Source organism: Salmo trutta, chromosome 16 (assembly GCF_901001165.1).
Source record: "Salmo trutta chromosome 16, fSalTru1.1, whole genome shotgun sequence".
Taxonomy (NCBI): domain Eukaryota; kingdom Metazoa; phylum Chordata; class Actinopteri; order Salmoniformes; family Salmonidae; genus Salmo; species Salmo trutta.
Window position 1 is genome coordinate 18074853 of NC_042972.1, and position 19488 is coordinate 18094340.

The 19488-nt window shown below is 42.7% G+C and overlaps 1 protein-coding gene across 37 annotated transcripts in view; it reads right to left on the reverse strand.

The window, feature by feature from the left end:
- Nucleotides 1–19488, reverse strand: part of cast (calpastatin) — an 82351-nt gene that overhangs the window by 54318 nt on the left and 8545 nt on the right. For 22 of the 37 annotated variants that reach the window (XM_029693221.1, XM_029693250.1, XM_029693239.1 and 19 more), the window contains exons 1-2: nucleotides 12425–12564; nucleotides 5688–5783 (exon numbers count right to left, since the gene is read on the reverse strand). The exons of 5 other annotated variants lie outside the window; for them this stretch is intronic. In XM_029693221.1, the coding sequence (XP_029549081.1) occupies nucleotides 5688–5783; nucleotides 12425–12499 (171 nt within the window). In that variant the 5' untranslated portion in view covers nucleotides 12500–12564. Of the gene's footprint in view, nucleotides 1–1857; nucleotides 1954–5687; nucleotides 5784–12424; nucleotides 12565–19488 lie in introns of those variants that run through there. 10 more of the 37 variants (XM_029693228.1, XM_029693233.1, XM_029693249.1 and 7 more) reach the window with 4 other exon arrangements.

The following is a 19488-nucleotide window of genomic DNA, read 5'->3' on the forward strand; positions in this document are numbered from 1 at the left end:
TAACTTGGCTTTCGAAGACCTTAGAAAGGCAGGGTAGGATAGATATAGGTCTGTAGCAGTTTTGGGTCTAGAGTGTCACACCCTTTGAAGAGGGAGATAACCGCGGCAGCTTTCCAATCTTTGGGAATCTCAGACGATACGAAAGAGAAGTTGAACAGGCTAGTAATAGGGGTTGCAAACATTTCAGCAGATCATTTTTGAAAGAGAGGGTCCAGATTGTCTAGCCCGGCTGATTTGTTGGGCTTGTTCCTACTAGGAGTTTAATAGGAGCTTATTCAACAATAGGGTTGAAAGAGGTTGTCTTTGCTCTACTGAGCTGAGCTATGAAACTGATTACTAATACTGGGCCCCACCCAACAGAACGACACGTGAAAAGGGTTGGGTTTAGCAATACGGCTAGCTGGGCTCCCGAGTGGCGCAGCGGTCTAAGGCACTGCGTCTCAGTGCAAGAAGCGCCACTACAGTCCCTGGTACAAATCCAGGCTGTATCACATCCGGCCATGATTGGGAGTCCCATAGGGTGGCACACAATTGGCCCAGCGTTGTCCGAGGTAGGATGTCATTGTAAATAAGAATTTGTTCTTAACTGACTTTCCTAGTTAAATAAAGGTTACATTTTCACTAATCCCAAAGCAGTTGGCTAACCTGGGCACAATGTATGTAATTACTTTGAAATTGACCCTAATCTCAACATGGCTAGCTGCTACAGTGATTTCAAAGGAGTTGGCTAATCAGGTAGGCTACAAAGTACTGACCTAGCTAAACTATTTAGGGACAATGATGTCTAGTTGTGTCATATACTAATTTGGTTGGTGTTATAGCTACGTTAATGTAAATAGTGGAGTAAATTGGAAAATAGACATCAATGGCTAGAATGCACTCCTATAGTCACATACATTCAACATGAGAGAGCTTATGACATGGCCTATGACTGCCTGGACGCATGCTTTGTCTTGCAAAGATGTCATTCAGTAATATTTGACTCTGTCAAACACAGCATACTTCCTTGGAAACTCACCACGTTGCTAATTCTTAATGTTTGTCCATAGGCTACCAGAGTGAGGACAGACATTTTTCGGAATAAACGTGGTGAGTGAAAAACTTAACAAAATTGCCCACCCGGTATCTTATTCTGCCGAAAAACAACTATGTATGCGTTGTTTGTTAGCAACCTTGTTATTTACGAAGTTTTTGGAACAGATTCCGGTTAGAACGTTTCACAGATTATAACCACCCTACTTCCTGTTGTCATAAGCATAATTAATATTAATATTATTTTTCACAATGGATTGTCTAGTACTTCAAAATGTCACATCAGCAATAAGGTAATTGACTCAGTCTGCATTTGTGTGCATAAATACAATTATGCTCGCTCTTAGTTTCAAAGGCTCCAGGTGTCTCTGCCCTGTCTGAATTTCTAGAATCTGTGATGTTGAGAATGTTTTTTAGTGTAAATGTGTAAATAAAATCTCACTAATAGATCACAATATCTACACCTTCAGTAGCACTCTGATGACAGCAAGTCTGCTAGAGTTTAATTGAATGACTACGCAATTTGCCTCCAAGCAATGCATTTACATCTCTGTATATCCCCCTAGGTCACGTCCAGCTGTATTGAGCTCTTTGCCAAGTTTCTTCGATAACATGTAAAGGACATGTACAGATCAGAAGCCCCATGGTCTCGTCTGAGTAATTTAAGTAACATATGTGGTGGATATGTCTGCTCATGAAAGATAAACCAGAACGTCACTCATCAGAAGTGTCTGCCACTTCGGTGATATCACAAACCCTCAAACTAAATCGATAGGGAGAGAAAACCACAACACATACACTGAAAAACTGTGTTTAGGTACATACCATAGATTTGAGTGTATCCTGTATTTATCTGGGTAATCCCAAACTGTCCCGAGGCCAGGTTAATTTAGATTCACTTTGGATGAAGTATACGACTGACACACAAAACACAGACTAAAAAAAATAATAAAAAAAATTCTGCTCCTCCAACTAGGATAAACCCGACAGGTCAACAATGTTCAATCCCCACCCCCTTTTCCAACAAGGAAGTGACGCAGCCTGGACCTGATTGGTCGAAAGAGGACACTGCCCTCCTTTCACAAGGATAGCCAGGAAAAACAAGCAAGGCCTGTCAGTTTCCATTTGAAAGGGAAAGTTTGGGCTGGGTCTTCTGACCGGGTGTGTGTGCGTATATGGCGGTAGGCGCGGCAGCACAAAAACACAGATACAACAGCCTACATGTAGAAACAAGTAATGAGGTCACTTCCAGGTAAAAGGTCCCATGAGCAGCAACGTGAAGTTCATGGGAGCATGTCAAATTGGGTGTCAAATGAGAGCTAAGAGACTATTTATTTATTTATAATTAAGGCATATATATATATATATATATCAACCATTTTCCATCCTAAAAATAAGGAACCGCAAAGGCTTTGATTTTGGGTCAGATTTAAAAGGGAGGGGGTTGGGTGGGAGGGTTATCAGAAAAAAAGTCTTAAAAGGTTTTAGAAATACATCAAAAAACAATAATGTTGAAAGACCCCTGCCAACTAATATCAACACTTATATTTAGTTTTGATAAATGTTTTTGCCTTCTGTAAGTGAAACATTGTCTTGTGCCTTGAAATTCCATTACCAAAAACCCACATCTTACAGATATGTTCTAATGTCTCTCCCTCATGAGGGAGGATAAGGAAAGTTCAAAGTAGTAACAAGTAAAGGTAAACCTAGCAATTCATTAGTGTTTTTACTGATATCAATTTTGTTTATGAATTTAACTGATTAAAACTCAAGATTCGTTACCAATTTTTTTCAAAAATAGGTAACGGAATTTCTGCAATTGAATTGGCTACAATGGGAAATCATAGTAATCACACCAGTTGGGTTAACAAGTTTGGACAGCAGAGTACAGTAAAGAAAAGTAGAGTATTGTACACAGTAGAGCACACGAGTTGAGTACACTATAAGGTACTGTATTGTACTGAACTATGCTCTACTTTACTGTATTGTACTTTACTGAACTCTACTATACTCTACTGTAATCTACTGTACTGAAATCTAATCTACTTTACTGTTATGTGCTGTGCTGTACTTTGATATCCAAACGTATGAAACTTTGTTCCGATTTGGTCTGGTCCGGACCAACCAAATTTGGTCTTGTTTGGAACAGAGCTCATTAAAATAATAGCCAGTGTTTAGAATAATACAGAAATATGCACAAAGTAGGATATTGCATATTTACACCTTTGTGTACCTATTTAGGATACATCACCATGAAGAGAATGACATTCATATGCATAATTATGCATTTCTGCGTAGTACAGATCAAGGACCCATGATGTAATTTCGTTACAGCAATTATGTTACCGGGTGTAAATCCAATTCACTTACTGTAGTTCAATGACCAATATTTTTTTTCAAAGTCCATTTGTCATGTCATAGCTGACACCATTCTATCTGCAGACATCGTTAAATCTTAGTTCGGAGCAGATATTTAAGTTTTTGGAAAACGTGGACACAAAAAACTGAGGGAGATTTGAACTAAATTCTGTTTCCAAACTTTGCACCTAAACACGTCTTCCAGTAAATGTGCTTTTGTAAAATGTTCTGTGTATTGTTAAAAGTAGTCATTGTGTGTAGAGTTGTATGCTTTTGTTAAACTTTGAAATCAATGTTTTTTGTTTGGTATACATTTTAAAGTGAAAAATCTGAACCGTTACTGTGGAATTGCCCATGATGATAAAGTAGTGAATACTTTTTTGACCTGTAGTCCTACAAGTAATAAAATATGATATGCTCTTTAGCTGACACTTTTATCCAAAGCAGTCTTACATGCATACATATTTCATATAGGTTGCCTAAGCAGGAACTGAACCAACGACCCTGGTGTTGCCAGGCCATGCTCTACCAACTAAGCTACAGAGGACCAAATCCTATGTGGAGTGAAGGTAATCGAGAGATGGGTGTAGCCAAAGCAGTCTGGGTGGAGGTGGTTTGCTGCAAGGTCTGTCTGTCTGGCAGCAGTAGGGTGTGTCTGATACACTCACTGCTTAGGAATCTGAACTGCAGTGACTAAAAAACAGTGAGAGCGAGAAAAGTGGGAGAAAGTGAGAGAACATGATGAGGGAGAAAAGAGAGGCATATAAATACAGACAGAAAGATATAAAGAACGAGGCAAAATGAGAGAGAAAGAGGAAGTGAAAGAGAGAGAGGGAGCGTCGCATGCAGCCTCTAGCACAAACTGCACCCTTTTTACAGAGGAGCAATGGTTGGGGGAGAGAGAAAGAGCAGAGCTAAGCGTATGCTAAGGAAAAGAGGGAGGAAGGGGAAAGAGAGCAAGGGGACTGGAGGGGGGATGAGAGAGAGGAAATTATAGAAAATAATGGAGACCCAAACACAAGCACAACCACGCTGTCTCTCTATGCAAAACAATTGTCAAAGACCTTGTTGTAGCTACTATGAAAACACACAGGAAAATGCTGCGATGGGATATTAGCCAAGCCTTATGTAAGAGTGTGGAACAACATGTTTACACACTACCATGTCATATGAGCTTTGATTTAATTGATTAATAAACTGTTTAATACTTCCACATTGCAAAACTTGTTTGCTTGACTCCTCAGATAGAAGGCAACTTCTTAAACAATGTATTTTCTAAGATGAGGAACCACTATATGTAAAAGTGTAAAACTGAGTAGAGCCTGTCTAGCAGGGGGGCTCCCCCTAGTGTCCAGACACAGTATGGCACCTGGGCAAAATTAGTGGAAGTTATTGTAAACTACAGATATCAGTGTGTTTTAAAGTGAACAAATTCTATTTAATTCTAAGGGGAAATCCTCAGAACCATTGTAGTGTGACACCCCTTCAATGCACCTTATCCCTTCAAGCTTAATTTGTGATTGTTACTTTGTATCTGTGAAGGTGTTTTAATGACAATTATACAACAGGTGGGTCTAATCCTAAATGCTGATTGGTTAAAACCACATTCCAGACAGAGTCTATTCCACAAGTTTCCACCAGCTAAAAAAATCTATGGTGTTAAAATGCCTATTTACTCTGTTCCATCTGACCAATATATCCTCCAAACACCAGCTTCTCGGGCATTTTCACTTAAAGATATAATCTAAAGTACAATACATTAAATGTTCTCAGCCAACGTTTGTTGACAATGAAACATGGAAGATAGAAAGGGCTAGATGAAAATGGACAGATCAGGCAGAACTTGTTTTGGGTGGTCCACGTTGCTCTGGGAGGTTTTATGATGACGCAGCTACAGACAGGGGAGCTGATGAAAGGTTCCACCCAAGTAAAGCTCACACCCTGGTGAGTTGTTTGCTGTTGCCATGCCTTTCACTTGTTTTATGTAATAACATCATGTAATAATGTAATATCTATACAGTGTTCCCCAGACGTTTGTCCTGGATCTGAAAGCTCCTCCAACCGGATTGGCTCTAAAAAAAACGTCCTTAAAAGGAAAACCGAACGAACCACTGAACTCTCTACTTGTTATGTAGTCGCCGCCCTTAGCATTTATTTGTGTTTTATTTGTGTTGAGGGATCTGGGGAAAAATCGCCTCCATCTTTATCTTCCCTACTGACTCTAGCGTTGTACACAGCCTGTGCGTTTCCACTAGTGTGTGTGCATGCGTGCATGTGTGTAGGCGTGGCATGCTTACACTGGGGTGGAACAACTCGGGTGGGAACGACTCACTCGGTAACTCTTGGTAACCTTTGGGCGCTTTCTTAAAGCATTGACAGCAGTCAAAAGCAGGCTGTTGCAGTCAAGGGAGAAACAAAAAGTTGCTGGTTAGTTGTATTCTAACAGCAAGGCTCACAACATGGCAGTGGTAATATGCTTCCATTGTTTCTAAGAGTTTTTTGTTAGAATGTCAAAATAAACTCTTCTCTAACCTGCATATTATCCTAACACACTAACAAACTGGACATCACAATGGTTGGCGAGAGAGGTTTCTTATTTGATAAGGTTTTGTTTCTAGGGAGACACTAGGCAAACTGTCACGTCCTGACCAGTAGAGGGTGTAGTTGGGTCAGGACGTGGCAGCAGAGTCTGTGTGTTTTGTTGGTTCATTAATTTTGGCCGTGTGACTTCCAATCAGGCACAGCTTTAGAGGGTTGTGGCTGATTGGGAGTCACACATAAGTGGCCTACTTTGCCTTTTGGGTTTGTGGGGAATTGTTGTGTGCACTGCTGCGTTTTGTGTGAGCATGCCACGCTGTTGTGAGTATTGATTGTTGTTTTGTTTGTTTCAAGTGGATGCTCTACTCCTTTCGTTTGAACATTAAACAAATATGAGTATCCATACTTCCGCTGCGCCTTGGTCCTATTTCACCGACGACAACTGTGACAGAAATCCCCACCAACACACGACCAAGCAGCGGAGGAAGGCTGGCGAGGTAAGGGAGACCGAGAGGCACCCCCCAATAATTTTTTAGGGGGGGGGCACAAGGGGAGTGTTGCGGGGCAAGAATGGAGCCCCAGGCCAGCTCCCCGCACTAGCATGGAGGTGCATGGTCACAATCGGGTACGCCCAGTACCAGCACCACGCACCAGGCTTCAAGTGCGTGAACCCAGCCTCGTCAGTCAACAGTCGTCAGTGCGGCCCGCCAGTCAACAGTCGACAGAGCTGCCCGCCAGTCAACAGTCGTCAGAGCTGCCCGCCAGTCAACAGTCGTCAGAGCTGCCCGCCAGTCAACAGTCGCCAGAGAGGCCAGACTGCGCTGAACTGCCGGAGTGGCCAGACTGCGCTGAACTGCCGGAGTGGCCAGACTGCCCTGAACTGCCGGAGTGGCCAGACTGCCCTGAACTGCCGGAGTGGCCAGACTGCCCTGAACTGCCGGAGTGTCCAGACTGCCCTGAACTGCCGGAGTGGCCAGACTGCCCTGAACTGCCGGAGTGGCCAGACTGCCCTGAACTGCCGGAGTGACCAGACTGCCCTGAACTGCCGGAGTGGCCAGACTGCCCTGAACTGCCGGAGTGGCCAGACTGCCCTGAACTGCCGGAGTGGCCAGACTGCCCAGACTGTCCCGAGTGGCCAGACTGCCCAGACTGTCCCGAGTGGCCAGACTGCCCAGACTGTCCCGAGTGGCCAGACTGCCCAGACTGTCCCGAGTGGCCAGACTGCCCAGACTGTCCCGAGTGGCCAGACTGCCCAGACTGTCCCGAGTGGCCAGACTGCCCAGACTGTCCCGAGTGGCCAGACTGCCCAGACTTTCCCGAGTGGCCAGACTGCCCAGACTGTCCCGAGTGGCCAGACTGCCCAGACTGTCCCGAGTGGCCAGACTGCCCAGACTGTCCCGAGTGGCCAGACTGCCCCGAGTGGCCAGACTGCCCAGACTGTCCCGAGTGGCCAGACTGCCCAGACTGTCCCGAGTGGCCAGACTGCCCAGACTGTCCCGAGTGGCCAGACTGCCCAGACTGTCCCGAGTTGCCAGACTGCCCAGACTGTCCCGAGTTGCCAGACTGCCCAGACTGCCCCGAGTTGCCAGACTGCCCCGAGCTGCCAGACTGGCCAGACTGCCCCGAACTGCCAGAGTGGCCCGACTGCCGGAAAAGGCCAGAACCGGAGCCACCTCCTGATATAGGTGGGTTGGGGAGCGGGGGTGTAGCACAGTGCCGTCGTTGACGGCAGCCACCCTCCCTTCCCTCCCTTTAGTAGAGGGGAAATTTTGTTTTGTTGTTTTTGTTTTTGTTTTAAAGGTGCTTCCGGGGTTAGCACCTTTTAAGGGGGGGGTACTGTCACGTCCTGACCAGTAGAGGGTGTAGTTGGGTCAGGACGTGGCAGCAGAGTCTGTGTGTTTTGTTGGTTCATTAATTTTGGCCGTGTGACTTCCAATCAGGCACAGCTGTAGAGGGTTGTGGCTGATTGGGAGTCACACATAAGTGGCCTACTTTGCCTTTTGGGTTTGTGGGGAATTGTTGTGTGCACTGCTGCGTTTTGTGTGAGCCTGCCACGCTGTTGTGAGTATTGTTTGTTGTTTTGTTTGTTTCAAGTGGATGCTCTACTCCTTTCGTTTGAACATTAAAAAAAATATGAGTATCCATACTTCCGCTGCGCCTTGGTCCTATTTCACCGACGACAACTGTGACACAAACAGTGTGAACTCAGCAACGTTATACCCCAGCGTAACAATCATGGACCGGAACAAAGTACAGTCAATGAGGGTCTAAACACAGAATAAAATACAACAAAACAGAATAAAATACAACAAAACACAGAATAAAATACAACATATATGTATAATATATCTAATATATGTATCTCTACAGGTCAAAATGTGTGTTTCATTGGGAATAAAGGGATGAGCATTCTTCTCATAGAGAAAACTGGAAGTTACTCAACCTGTTCAGGAGACCAGCCTTGTTCAACAATAGATACAAGCTGTCCTATAGCCCTCTCCTACAGTACAGAGTACAGCCAGTCAGGCCACTATATGTGGCTCATGTACGTGCAACACCATAAATAACAATAAGTATGTTGCCTGTCAGGTAGTGCCACCCTAAATACACACAAAGAATCCCAATTTCACAATGGACACAAATACTTTCAAACACATAAGTACACATAAGTATACTTTTTTATATTTTGTATTGAATAATAACACAGAATACACACATGTAAACACACAAATGTGTGTTGGGGCGGCAGGTCGCCTAGTGGTTAGAGCGTTGGGCCAGTAACTGAAAGGTTGCTAGATTGAATCCCTGAGCTGACAAGGTACAAATCTGTTGTTCTGCCCCTGAACATTCGGAACAGTAAGAAAGGGCTGTTCCATGACGTCAGATCATGTCTGTGCTCACGGGGGCGGGGCCAATGACTTAGTTAAACTTTGAAGGGAATACAATTCTCTCACATTAAAGGTTTAACATCACATTACATCATTTCACAAATAGTTTCATCTTTACTCATTAATTTTATACAAGAATTAGATGCAAACCTCATAACGGAGGCTCCTGTATAAACAGAGTTATGGTAATGTGGCTGTATTGTCTTTCATAAGGTCACAAACATGAAACAAAACGGACCGGTCGTAGCTGGCTTCTCCACCGACCGTTTACACATTCTCCAAAACATGGATATTGTTCAGTTCTCAAGTTCTGTGATGTAGAAGAAGTTCCTTTGTTCTACTGTGAAACTCTCTCGCTCTATACTGTCTGACTATGAGGAGAGAGTCTCCTCTAGGAATTTACAACCTGAGATAACAGAACCTGGGTGTAGGGGGAAGAGAGAGGGGGTGAGAGAGAGGGGGATGGTACTCGCTATACCCAAAGAGGGCCACGTCTGTCTGTCTGTCTGTCTGTCTGTCTGTCTGTCTGTCTGTCTGTCTGTCTGTCTGTCTGTCTGTCTGTCTGTCTGTGTCTCTCTCTCGCTCTCTCTCTCGCTGGCTGTGTGGCTGTCTTAATTGAATTCAGGGTTAGCAGTGTGGTTAAGTTTAAAATCAGATTTGATGACTTTGTGGCTAGCTAGTGACCACTCCACAGAGCTGCCTCCAGTACATGAGTCATTTCAATAAATGCCAACCTGCATTACCTCAACACTTTACAGGGTGTGTGATTTGTGTGATTACTCAGGACATTGCCTGTTCATTCCTGTTAAACTAAAATATATCTGGTACCAGCAAATAGAGCTGTCCCTTTGCCAAGATCACCTATCAGTGGCAATAAAGGAAAGGAACAAGGGAAGGATGCAAAAGGAAGCAAGGAAAGGAAGTTATCTTAGAGTATTGGGACAGAGCCAGGGTTTGCCTCAACCATAATAGATTGAAATAGACAGGAGAACAAACGAGCAAGTGAATAGTCAAATGCCATGTTGTTCAACGCCCTGGTAAACAGCACATTCTCAGGTAAGCCCAAAGGCTTGGAAACCCTCCCAGAGGTGCTTTTATGCAACCAGAGCATGAGAGAGCCACTGAGCATGTCATTATTGGATCATCAGTCAGGCTCAAGCCAAACTGACAGTGGAACGAGAAATCTAATGGCTGGACTATCTTTCTGATGCACACAGAAACACATAGTACTGAATGTATTCAAAGGGAAATACAAAAACACACGCACACACACCTCAGGATATCACATATATTTCCACATGCTGGAATACAGATCCCTCCCGTCTTTACAGCTCTGGTCAACACAACAGACACATCCACACATTAGAACTCTGGTCAATATAATGTACACATTCCACACATTAGAGCTCTGGTCAATACTACAGACACATCCACACATTGCCACAAAATGGACCTTTACTTAACTGGATCTATAATAGGCCTTTACATTTTTGGTGTGAATATGTTCCTATATTCATTGTATAACATGACTTGAGATCCATGTAAACAATACTGTGTCGATATATTATGATATATTCGATGTTAGAGACGCAACAGATTTAAATACATACAGCATATATTGTGAAAAGTATGTTCTGTACAGCTTAAAGTTATATAGTTACATGCTGAATGTGTGATTAGGAAATGTATTGGGTATGTGTATGTGTATCACAGATACGTTTCCCCTGTGGCTGTTTCCTGTGTGTGTGATGAAAGCAGCAGATTATTCTGAGCCTGAATGGCAGAGTGCACAGTCAGTATGTTGACAACAGAAGTCTGGGAAAGTACCCCAACTAGCCCAAAGCAGAGCCAAGAATACCCCCCAAAACACAAGAAACAGAGATATAAGACTGCAGCCTACTCGGTCACAAGGGCAAATTTATAACGCAAAACTGATGGGTATGAAATACAAATACTACCAGAACACATGCACATGCACAAATACAAACATACCCAACTCATAAGCAACTGTAACTAAAAAAAACATGGGAACTATTATCAAAAACATGCCTGAACATATTCCACTATTAGAATTATACACATGTAACAGGGTTGGTTATGTTTCCACTTCCCACTGCAGAAATATATTCAATGTATTTCTATTGGTTAATGTGTCTATTGTCAGGTACTTACATAAACACCTATTCAATGTTGCACCATGACAAATAAACAAACATTAAGGAATATAACATTAGGTGCTCATACTGGCCCTTAAGTCACAAGGTAATGCATAACCAGGTCATTTATTTATATTTGACCTTTATTTAACTAGGCAAGTCAGTTAAGAACACATTCTTATTTGCAATGACAGCCTAGGAACAGTGGGTTAACTGCCTTGTTCAGGGGCAGAACAACAGATTTTTACCTTGGGGATTCGATCTAGCAACCTTCTGGTTACTAGTCCAATGCCCTAACCACTAGGCTACCTGCCACCCCAATAATAATGTATGTCCAGGTAATAATGTATGTCCAGGTAATAGTGTATGTCCAGGTAATAATGCATGTCCAGGTAATAGTGTATGTCCAGGTAATAGTGTATGTCCAGGTAATAATGTATGTCCAGGTAATAGTGTATGTCCAGGTAATAGTGTATGTCCTGGTAATAGTGTATGTCCTGGTAATAGTGTATGTCCAGGTAATAATGTATGTCCAGGTAATAATGTATGTCCAGGTAATAGTGTATGTCCAGGTAATAATGTATGTCCAGGTAATAATGTATGTCCAGGTAATAGTGTATGTCCAGGTAATAATGTATGTCCAGGTAATAGTGTATGTCCAGGTAATAGTGTATGTCCATGTAATAGTGTATGTCCAGGTAATAATGTATGTCCAGGTAATAATGTATGTCCAGGTAATAGTGTATGTCCAGGTAATAGTGTATGACCAGGTATAGTGTATGACCAGGTAATAATAATAATGATGGTAAAAATAGTTTTATAAATATATTTGATTGGTTGATTGTATCATACCCTAACCAACACACACACACACACACACACACACACACACACACACACACACACACACACACACACACACACACACACACACACACAACTTGGCAAATGAATAAACTACAGAGACTGACGCATTGACATAACTGGAAGCGACACACTTTGCGTTTTGCAACAGAATCGGCATAATGAACACACCCCAGAGAAAGACTTCTGACTTAGATTAATGCCAGCAAAACCTTTTTTTCGGACTTGTCTTCCCTTATAAGCCAGCTACTAAATATTCCCTGTAGCTCAGTTGGTAGAGCATGGTGTTTGCAATGCCAGGGTTGTGGGTTCAATTCCCACGGGGTCCAGCGCAGAAAAAAAATAATATATGAAATGAAATGTATGCATTCACTACTGTAAGTTGCTCTGGATAAGAGCGTCTGGGAAAAAAATAATAAAATAAATAAATACAAAACAATACAGACACACATGCATCCATGGACACATTTTCACAGACGCAAACTTTCTTTATGCATAAAACACACTCGCTCCAACTTGTACACACACACACACACACACACACACTCCTCTCTAACCTATGAGCAGAGTTGCATTATGAAAGCTCACCTGTTGTTCCACGGCCACATCCTGTAAGGCCTGATTGTCCTGAGGAGCTCGGATCGAGCTGAGTAACTGGCCCATGTTCACCGTCTGTCTGTGTGAGTGTATGTGTCTGACTCTGTTCCTACTCTGTACCTACTCTGTGAGCTGCAGCATGGTTCCCAGCCTTGATCAGGGAAGGGGAGGGAACAGGGAGAAGGGGCAGGGACAGGGAGCAGAGCAGGGGTAAGGGGAAGGGGAGGGAACAGGGAGAAGGGGCAGGGACCAGAGCAGGGGTAAGGGGAAGGGGAGGGAACAGGGAGAAGGGGCAGGGACAGGGAGCAGAGCAGGGGTAAGGGGAAGGGGAGGGAACAGGGAGAAGGGGCAGGGACCAGAGCAGGGGTAAGGGTAAGGGGAAGGGGAGGGAACAGGGAGGAAAGGGGAGGGACAGGGAGCAGAGCAGGGGTAAAGGGAAGGGGAGGGAACAGGGAGAAAAGGGGAGGGACAGGGAGCAGAGCAGGGGTAAAGGGAAGGGGAGGGAACAGGGAGAAAAGGGGAGGGACAGGGAGCAGAGCAGGGGTAAAGGGAAGGGGAGGGAACAGGGAGAAAAGGGGAGAGACAGGGAGCAGAGCAGGGGTAAGGGGAAGGGGAGGGAACAGGGAGAAAAGGGGAGGGACAGGGAGCAGAGCAGGGGTAAAGGGAAGGCACACATAGCAGTAAGTAAGACCTGGGTTCAAATCATTTTTCTATCCTTTTTTTTTAGCTTGCATTGCGGGGGGCACGCTAACGTCCCACATAGCCTCAAGAGGTTAAAGAACCAATGAAAAAAAGTCAAAGACTGCAAACCCTGCCCATCTGGCACTCAGGTAGACAAAAGTAAACGCTCAAAAGTATTTAAAAGATGACAGATAGTATTTGAACCCAGGTCTGCATTCAGTAGAGCCTGAGCTATAAAGGGAAAGACTCAAATAGAGGAGTGAAGCCGCCTGACGACCGGCCACATCTGAGTACCTTCTCAGAGAAGACCGACATGTGTGAGCACACACATACACCAATAAATAAAAATGCACATACATGAACACACCCAAACACACAAATGTGCATAATGCATACACACACTGTGCTAAAATGCACTGACAGGAAAGAAACCCATAAAACCATAAATTCACACATAAACCTATACAGCAAACAGCCTTATCCACAGAGGAAACACACACACCCTCTTCCACATGGAATACAACTCACACAATCACTGAGCAACAAGAGATAAGTTGTGCAAACAACAGGACAAGCTCATTACGTGGAGGAGGAGGCAGGGGCATTTTTTCTATCAAAGTGTGGCCAAGTTCAACTTTGACTTTCTAGACTGTGTTATCATAACCACCAATGGTTAGAGGCTCCTGGAAGAGGATAGCATTCCACTGTCGGGAGACTAGCACTGAAATCCCATGGAGGAGAATCAAAACAAAGAAGTCACATAGCTTCTATTGCAGTTTCTCAGTAGCTATGCTTAGTTCTTGGGTGTGCAAAGATCTGCGACAAATAGCTCTGTGAGGACTGGAGGTATGGGTGTTACCTTTACCTGCCTTCATTCGACTCACTTGTCTTAAAACCTCTCTAGGACAGGCGGGACGAATTCGTCCCACCTACGTAACAGCCAGTTGAATCCTGTGGCGCGATTTTCAAAACCTTTGAAATGCTATTACTTCAATTTCTCAAACATATGACTATTTTACAGCTATTTAAAGACAAGACTCTCGTTAATCTAACCACACTGTCCGATTTCAAAAAGGCTTTACAACGAAAGCAAAACATTAGATTATGTCAGCAGAGTACCCAGCCAGAAATAATCAGACACCCATTTTTCAAGCTAGCATATAATGTCACAAAAACCCAGAAGACAGCTAAATGCAGCACTAACCTTTGATGATCTTCATCAGATGACACACCTAGGACATTATGTTATACAATGCATGCATGTTTTGTTCAATCAAGTTCATATTTATATCAAAAACCAGCTTTTTACATTAGCATGTGACGTTCAGAACTAGCATACCCCCCGCAAACCTCCGGGGAATTTACTAACAATTTACTAAATTACTCACGATAAACGTTCACAAAAAGCATAACAATTATTTTAAGAATTATAGATACATTACTCCTCTATGCACTCGATATGTCCGATTTTAAAATAGCTTTTCGGTGAAAGCACATTTTGCAATATTCTGAGTAGATAGCCCGGCATCACAGGGCTAGCTATTTAGACACCCGGCAAGTTTAGCCTTCACCAAAATCACATTTACTATAAGAAAAATGGTCTTACCTTTCCTGTTCTTCGTCAGAATGCACTCCCAGGACTTCTACTTCAATAACAAATGTAGGTTTGGTCCAAAATAATCCATAGTTATGTTCCAACAGCGACGTTTTGTTCGTGCGTTCTAGACACTATCCCAATGGTAAATAACGGTCATGCGCACGGCGCATTTCGTGACAAAAGATTTCTAAATATTTCATTACCGTACTTCGAAGCATGTCAACCGCTGTTTAAAATCAATTTTTATGCCATTATTCTCGTAAAAAAGCGATAATATTCCGACCGGGAATCTGCAATTAGCTAAACAGCCGAAGGAAAATACTGCACGGGGTCGAATCGGGCATGCGCCTAATTCCATTGTCCTCTGATGGGCCACTTGGAAAAGGCGATAATGTGTTTCAGCCTGAGGCTGCCTCGTCATCGTTCAGGTTTTTCCCGGGCTCTGAGAGCCTATTGGAGCCGTAGGAAATGTCACGTTACAGCTAAGATCCTGACTCTTCAATAAACAGAAGCAAGAACAACAACACCTTGTCAGACAGGCCACTTCCTGCATGAAATCTTCTCAGGTTTTTGCCTGCCATAGGAGTTCTGTTATACTCACAGACACCATTCAAACAGTTTTAGAAACTTTAGGGTGTTTTCTATCCAAAGCCAATAATTATATGCATATTCTAGTTACTGGGCAGGAGTCGTAACCAGATTAAATCGGGTACGTTTTTTATCCGGATGTGAAAATACTGCCCCCTAGCCCAAAGAAGTTTTTAAGCAAACAACTTTTAATTTGATGTGAGTCCTCAATGTGACGCCAATTCACAAAATGTGAATAGTTCGTATGGTCCATAGTCCAGCAATGATTAGTCTTGGTTAAGATAGAGAACTGTTTGACCTAACTAACACATCTGCCTACAATGATTAGTCCTGGTTAAGATAGAGAACCTTTTCACCTTACACATCCGCATACAATGCAATGTGCTTTGAGTGGACTGTAGTTAGACATAAATGTAAATATCCACTGGCCTTGCATGCAGGTATTACACGTGAAGCCATCCGTTCTAGTATCTATTATCTTTCCCTCATGCCAAAAACAGAACGCAAGACAAGATTGTGGTGTAATTATAAACTGCTGAGAGTGCACAGAACAATCCCCTCACTCCATTTTATCGCAGAGAAATATACCTAATCCATTATGTTCCTGTGGGTAATCTTTGGGTAATCTTCGTCCCTCAGAAGTGAACTACTAGGTGTAGTCTCCATATTAAACTACTAGCTGGGTGTAGTCTCAGTATTAAACTACTCGCTAGGTGTAGTCTCAGTATTAAACTACTAGGAGCAGTTCTAATACTGACCACGAGGCACCTTAGTCAATAGGTACCTTGAACCTACGCCACTCCCATTGCACCATATACCTCAGGACACTGAGTGTAAGAAACGGAGTAAGACCAGATGACTGAGATTGTGAAAGAACTCTATCGTACCTGTAATATGATATTGAACGAACCAAGCAGTGAATTATATCTTCAGTGCATTGTTCAGGCAATAGATACAGTATGTAAACACATAGGCTGGGTTTAGACCAATGACGTATATAAACTCTGAATAGTATGCATTGGCCATTGAGAGGAATGAATGGAATTGTACAGTATTTAAATGAAATGTATCAAAGATAAATGTACCTGTATTTTTGTTCTTGTCGTGGGGACAGTAACATTAGTACTCTCAACAACAAAAATACTTTAGCTCACATAATATAATTTAAAAGTGTGCATTAAGGTGTCTAATATTTTTGTTTAAATTGTAAAAAACGAATGTAGACATTAATAAATGCATTTCTATAGCTTCCAAAATATTTTTTACAATTGAGGAGTGCCAAGATCACTGTGGTGGCTTCAATACAGCGCCCCCTGTCATTCATCCAGTGTTTAATACACAATTGGGTTTTTTTCTCCAATAATTGATCTTTTGACCAATAACATCAGATAATTTCACATCAGATCTTTTTCATAGCTGATCTAATTGGTCAAAAGACCAATTAGTGAAAGAAAGATCAGAATTGGATGCCTGTCTAAATGCAGCCAGAGTAACCATTTTAGAACCTGGAGGCACCTGTTGCTATTGCAAATCCAACTTCTGCCACCAGTTGCATCAAAATGTGGCCTCACTACTCTTACAGCTTACATATTCAAACATACATAGATAGACACTGAGACACACAAACACACATTCCAGACTTGTCTTATCCACCCATCATCAAACACACTCACGCTTTCAGACACACCTTTAAAGATTTGTTGTGTAAGATCACCAAGCCTGTAAAACCAGCTGTGCACCTAGGAGAACAACAAAGACATACTGGAACCTGTTTTGTTTTTACTTTATTTAAGCAGGGAGTCACCATTGAGACCAGGGTCTCTTTCACAAGGGAGCCTTGCCTACACAATTTCTTATACAAAATGTAAAATCAAATACAATATAAAAACAATTAAAATACACCACAACATAAATATTCAACGAAAACAATTACATTCCTCAATCAGAAGGTCCCCAATCTATATTTTAAATGGTCAGAGTGGTACCAGAACATGTATTTTTTAGTTGGTTCCAGAAATGAGGTGCTTTAAAACGGATTTACCTAGTTCAGTGGAGACCCGAGGAACCTCAAGAGTTAACCAACCTTGTGAACGGGTTTGGTATCTTTTATATCTTAACAGAGAAGTTAGGTAAGTCGGAAGCGTGTGTAGTAGAGCTCTGTAAACAAAAAGGGAATAATGAAGTGATCTACGGGACTTTAATGAGGACCAGCCAACCTTTTAATACAGGATGCAGTGTTGAGTATTAAAATTGTTACCTGTGATAAAGTGAAGGGCGCTATGGCAGATGGATTCTAAAGGTTTAAGGCTGCTGCAATCTGATAAATGGTGTCACTATAGTCAAGAACTATTAGGAATTTTGCTTCCTGCTATTTAGGGACAGACAAGATCTCTTTTAAAATCCCCACTTTAATTCTTAGCTTATTAACTAGCTCAGCTGTATTTTATTTTTTACATAAAATCTTTGTCAATCCAAATGCCAAGATATTTATTGGCGGGAACCCAATCGATGGGAGAACCATCCAATGAATAAATATGTAGTCCATCAGAAACATTTTTGCAAGAATTACAGAACAACATGTATTTAGTCTTGCCCGCATTAAGTACAACTTCTAAACCAACCAGGGCTTTCTGTACGGCAACAAAGTCAGATTGCAGCTCTAACATTTAAAAAATAAAAATAAATCTTCACATTTTCAAACAGTCCATTTTTATTTTCCAACGGGGCTATACATTTGGGTGAGTTTTTTTCTTGCCTGAGTAGCCTCATTTCCCTGCCAAAAATAAAATTAAACCATCTAGTGTTCAGCGAAATAACAAGACAATGTCAAATACAGGTAGCCGAGTCAAATAATTAACATCCAATCACATTAACCTTTACTCTTTCGTGGGAATTCCACTAACGGTCTGTATGTAGTCAAACGTAGCTGCTGCTTATGTTGGTATCTGTACTGATGGTGCAAAAACCAAGACAAGGAGACATAGTGGAGTGGTAACGCGTGCAAGCAAATCCACCGAGAGGCTCTTGCTGCCAAGGGAATGCCTGACAGCTTGAAAGACGTTTTGGACACTACAGTGAAAATTTTTAACTTTGTTAAAGCAAGGCCCCTGAACTCTCGTGTATTTTCTGCACTATGCAATATGGGCAGTGACCACATAACGCTTTTACAACATACAGAATTGCGCTGGTTATCAAGTGGCAAAGTATTGACACGTTTTTTTGAATTGAGAGACGAGCCTACTTTTTTTTTTACTGACCATGATTTTCACTTGTCTGACTGCTTGCATGATGACGAGTTTCTCATACGACTGGCCTATCTGGGTGATGTTTTTTCTCGCCTGAATGATCCGAATATAGGATTACAGGGACTCTCCGCAACTATATTCAATGTGGGGAACAAAATTGAGGCTATGATTAAGAAGTTGGAGCTCTTCTCTGTCTGCATTAACAAGGACAACACACAGGTCTTTCCATCATTGTATGATTTTTTGTGTGCAAATGAACTCAACCTTACAGACAATGTCAAATATGATAAAGCGAAGCACCTTAGTGAGTTGTGTGCGCAATTACGCAGGTACTTTCCCAAAACTGGATTTGTTATCCCTTTCATGCCCTGCCTCCAATCCACTTACCGATATCTGAACAAGAGAGCCTCATTGAAATTGCAACAAGCGGCTCTGTGAAAATTTTATCAGAAGCCACTGCCAGATTGGGCTCCGCTCAGAATATCCTGCCTTGGCAAATCGCACTGTTAAGACACTGATCCCCTTTGCAACCACGTACCTATTTGAGAGTGGATTCTCGGCCCTCACTAGCATGACAACTAAATACACATACAGACTGACAGAGGAAGCCCAGTGACAAAATCCAGGGAAATATGGGACCAGGGGCAATGAGGAACAGGAAGTGGCTGACGGAGACCAGACGGAGCTTGCCGCGGAGTCTTGCTTTGGGCACACACCATGCATGCGGCGACAAAGGCTGAGACATCAGGAGCCATGGTGGGCCCCCAAGAAGTGCTGTCGGAGAAAAGCCAGGGTACGACGAGCACCAGGATGACAGGTAAGCCTGGAGGAGTGAGCACATTCCAGGACTTGGGACCGAATCAGGAACTAACATCCGGTTAGTCAGGCCTCCCCAGAGTCCGGCTGGGAATGTTGTGCTTTGCGAAACAGAGCCTCAATACGCA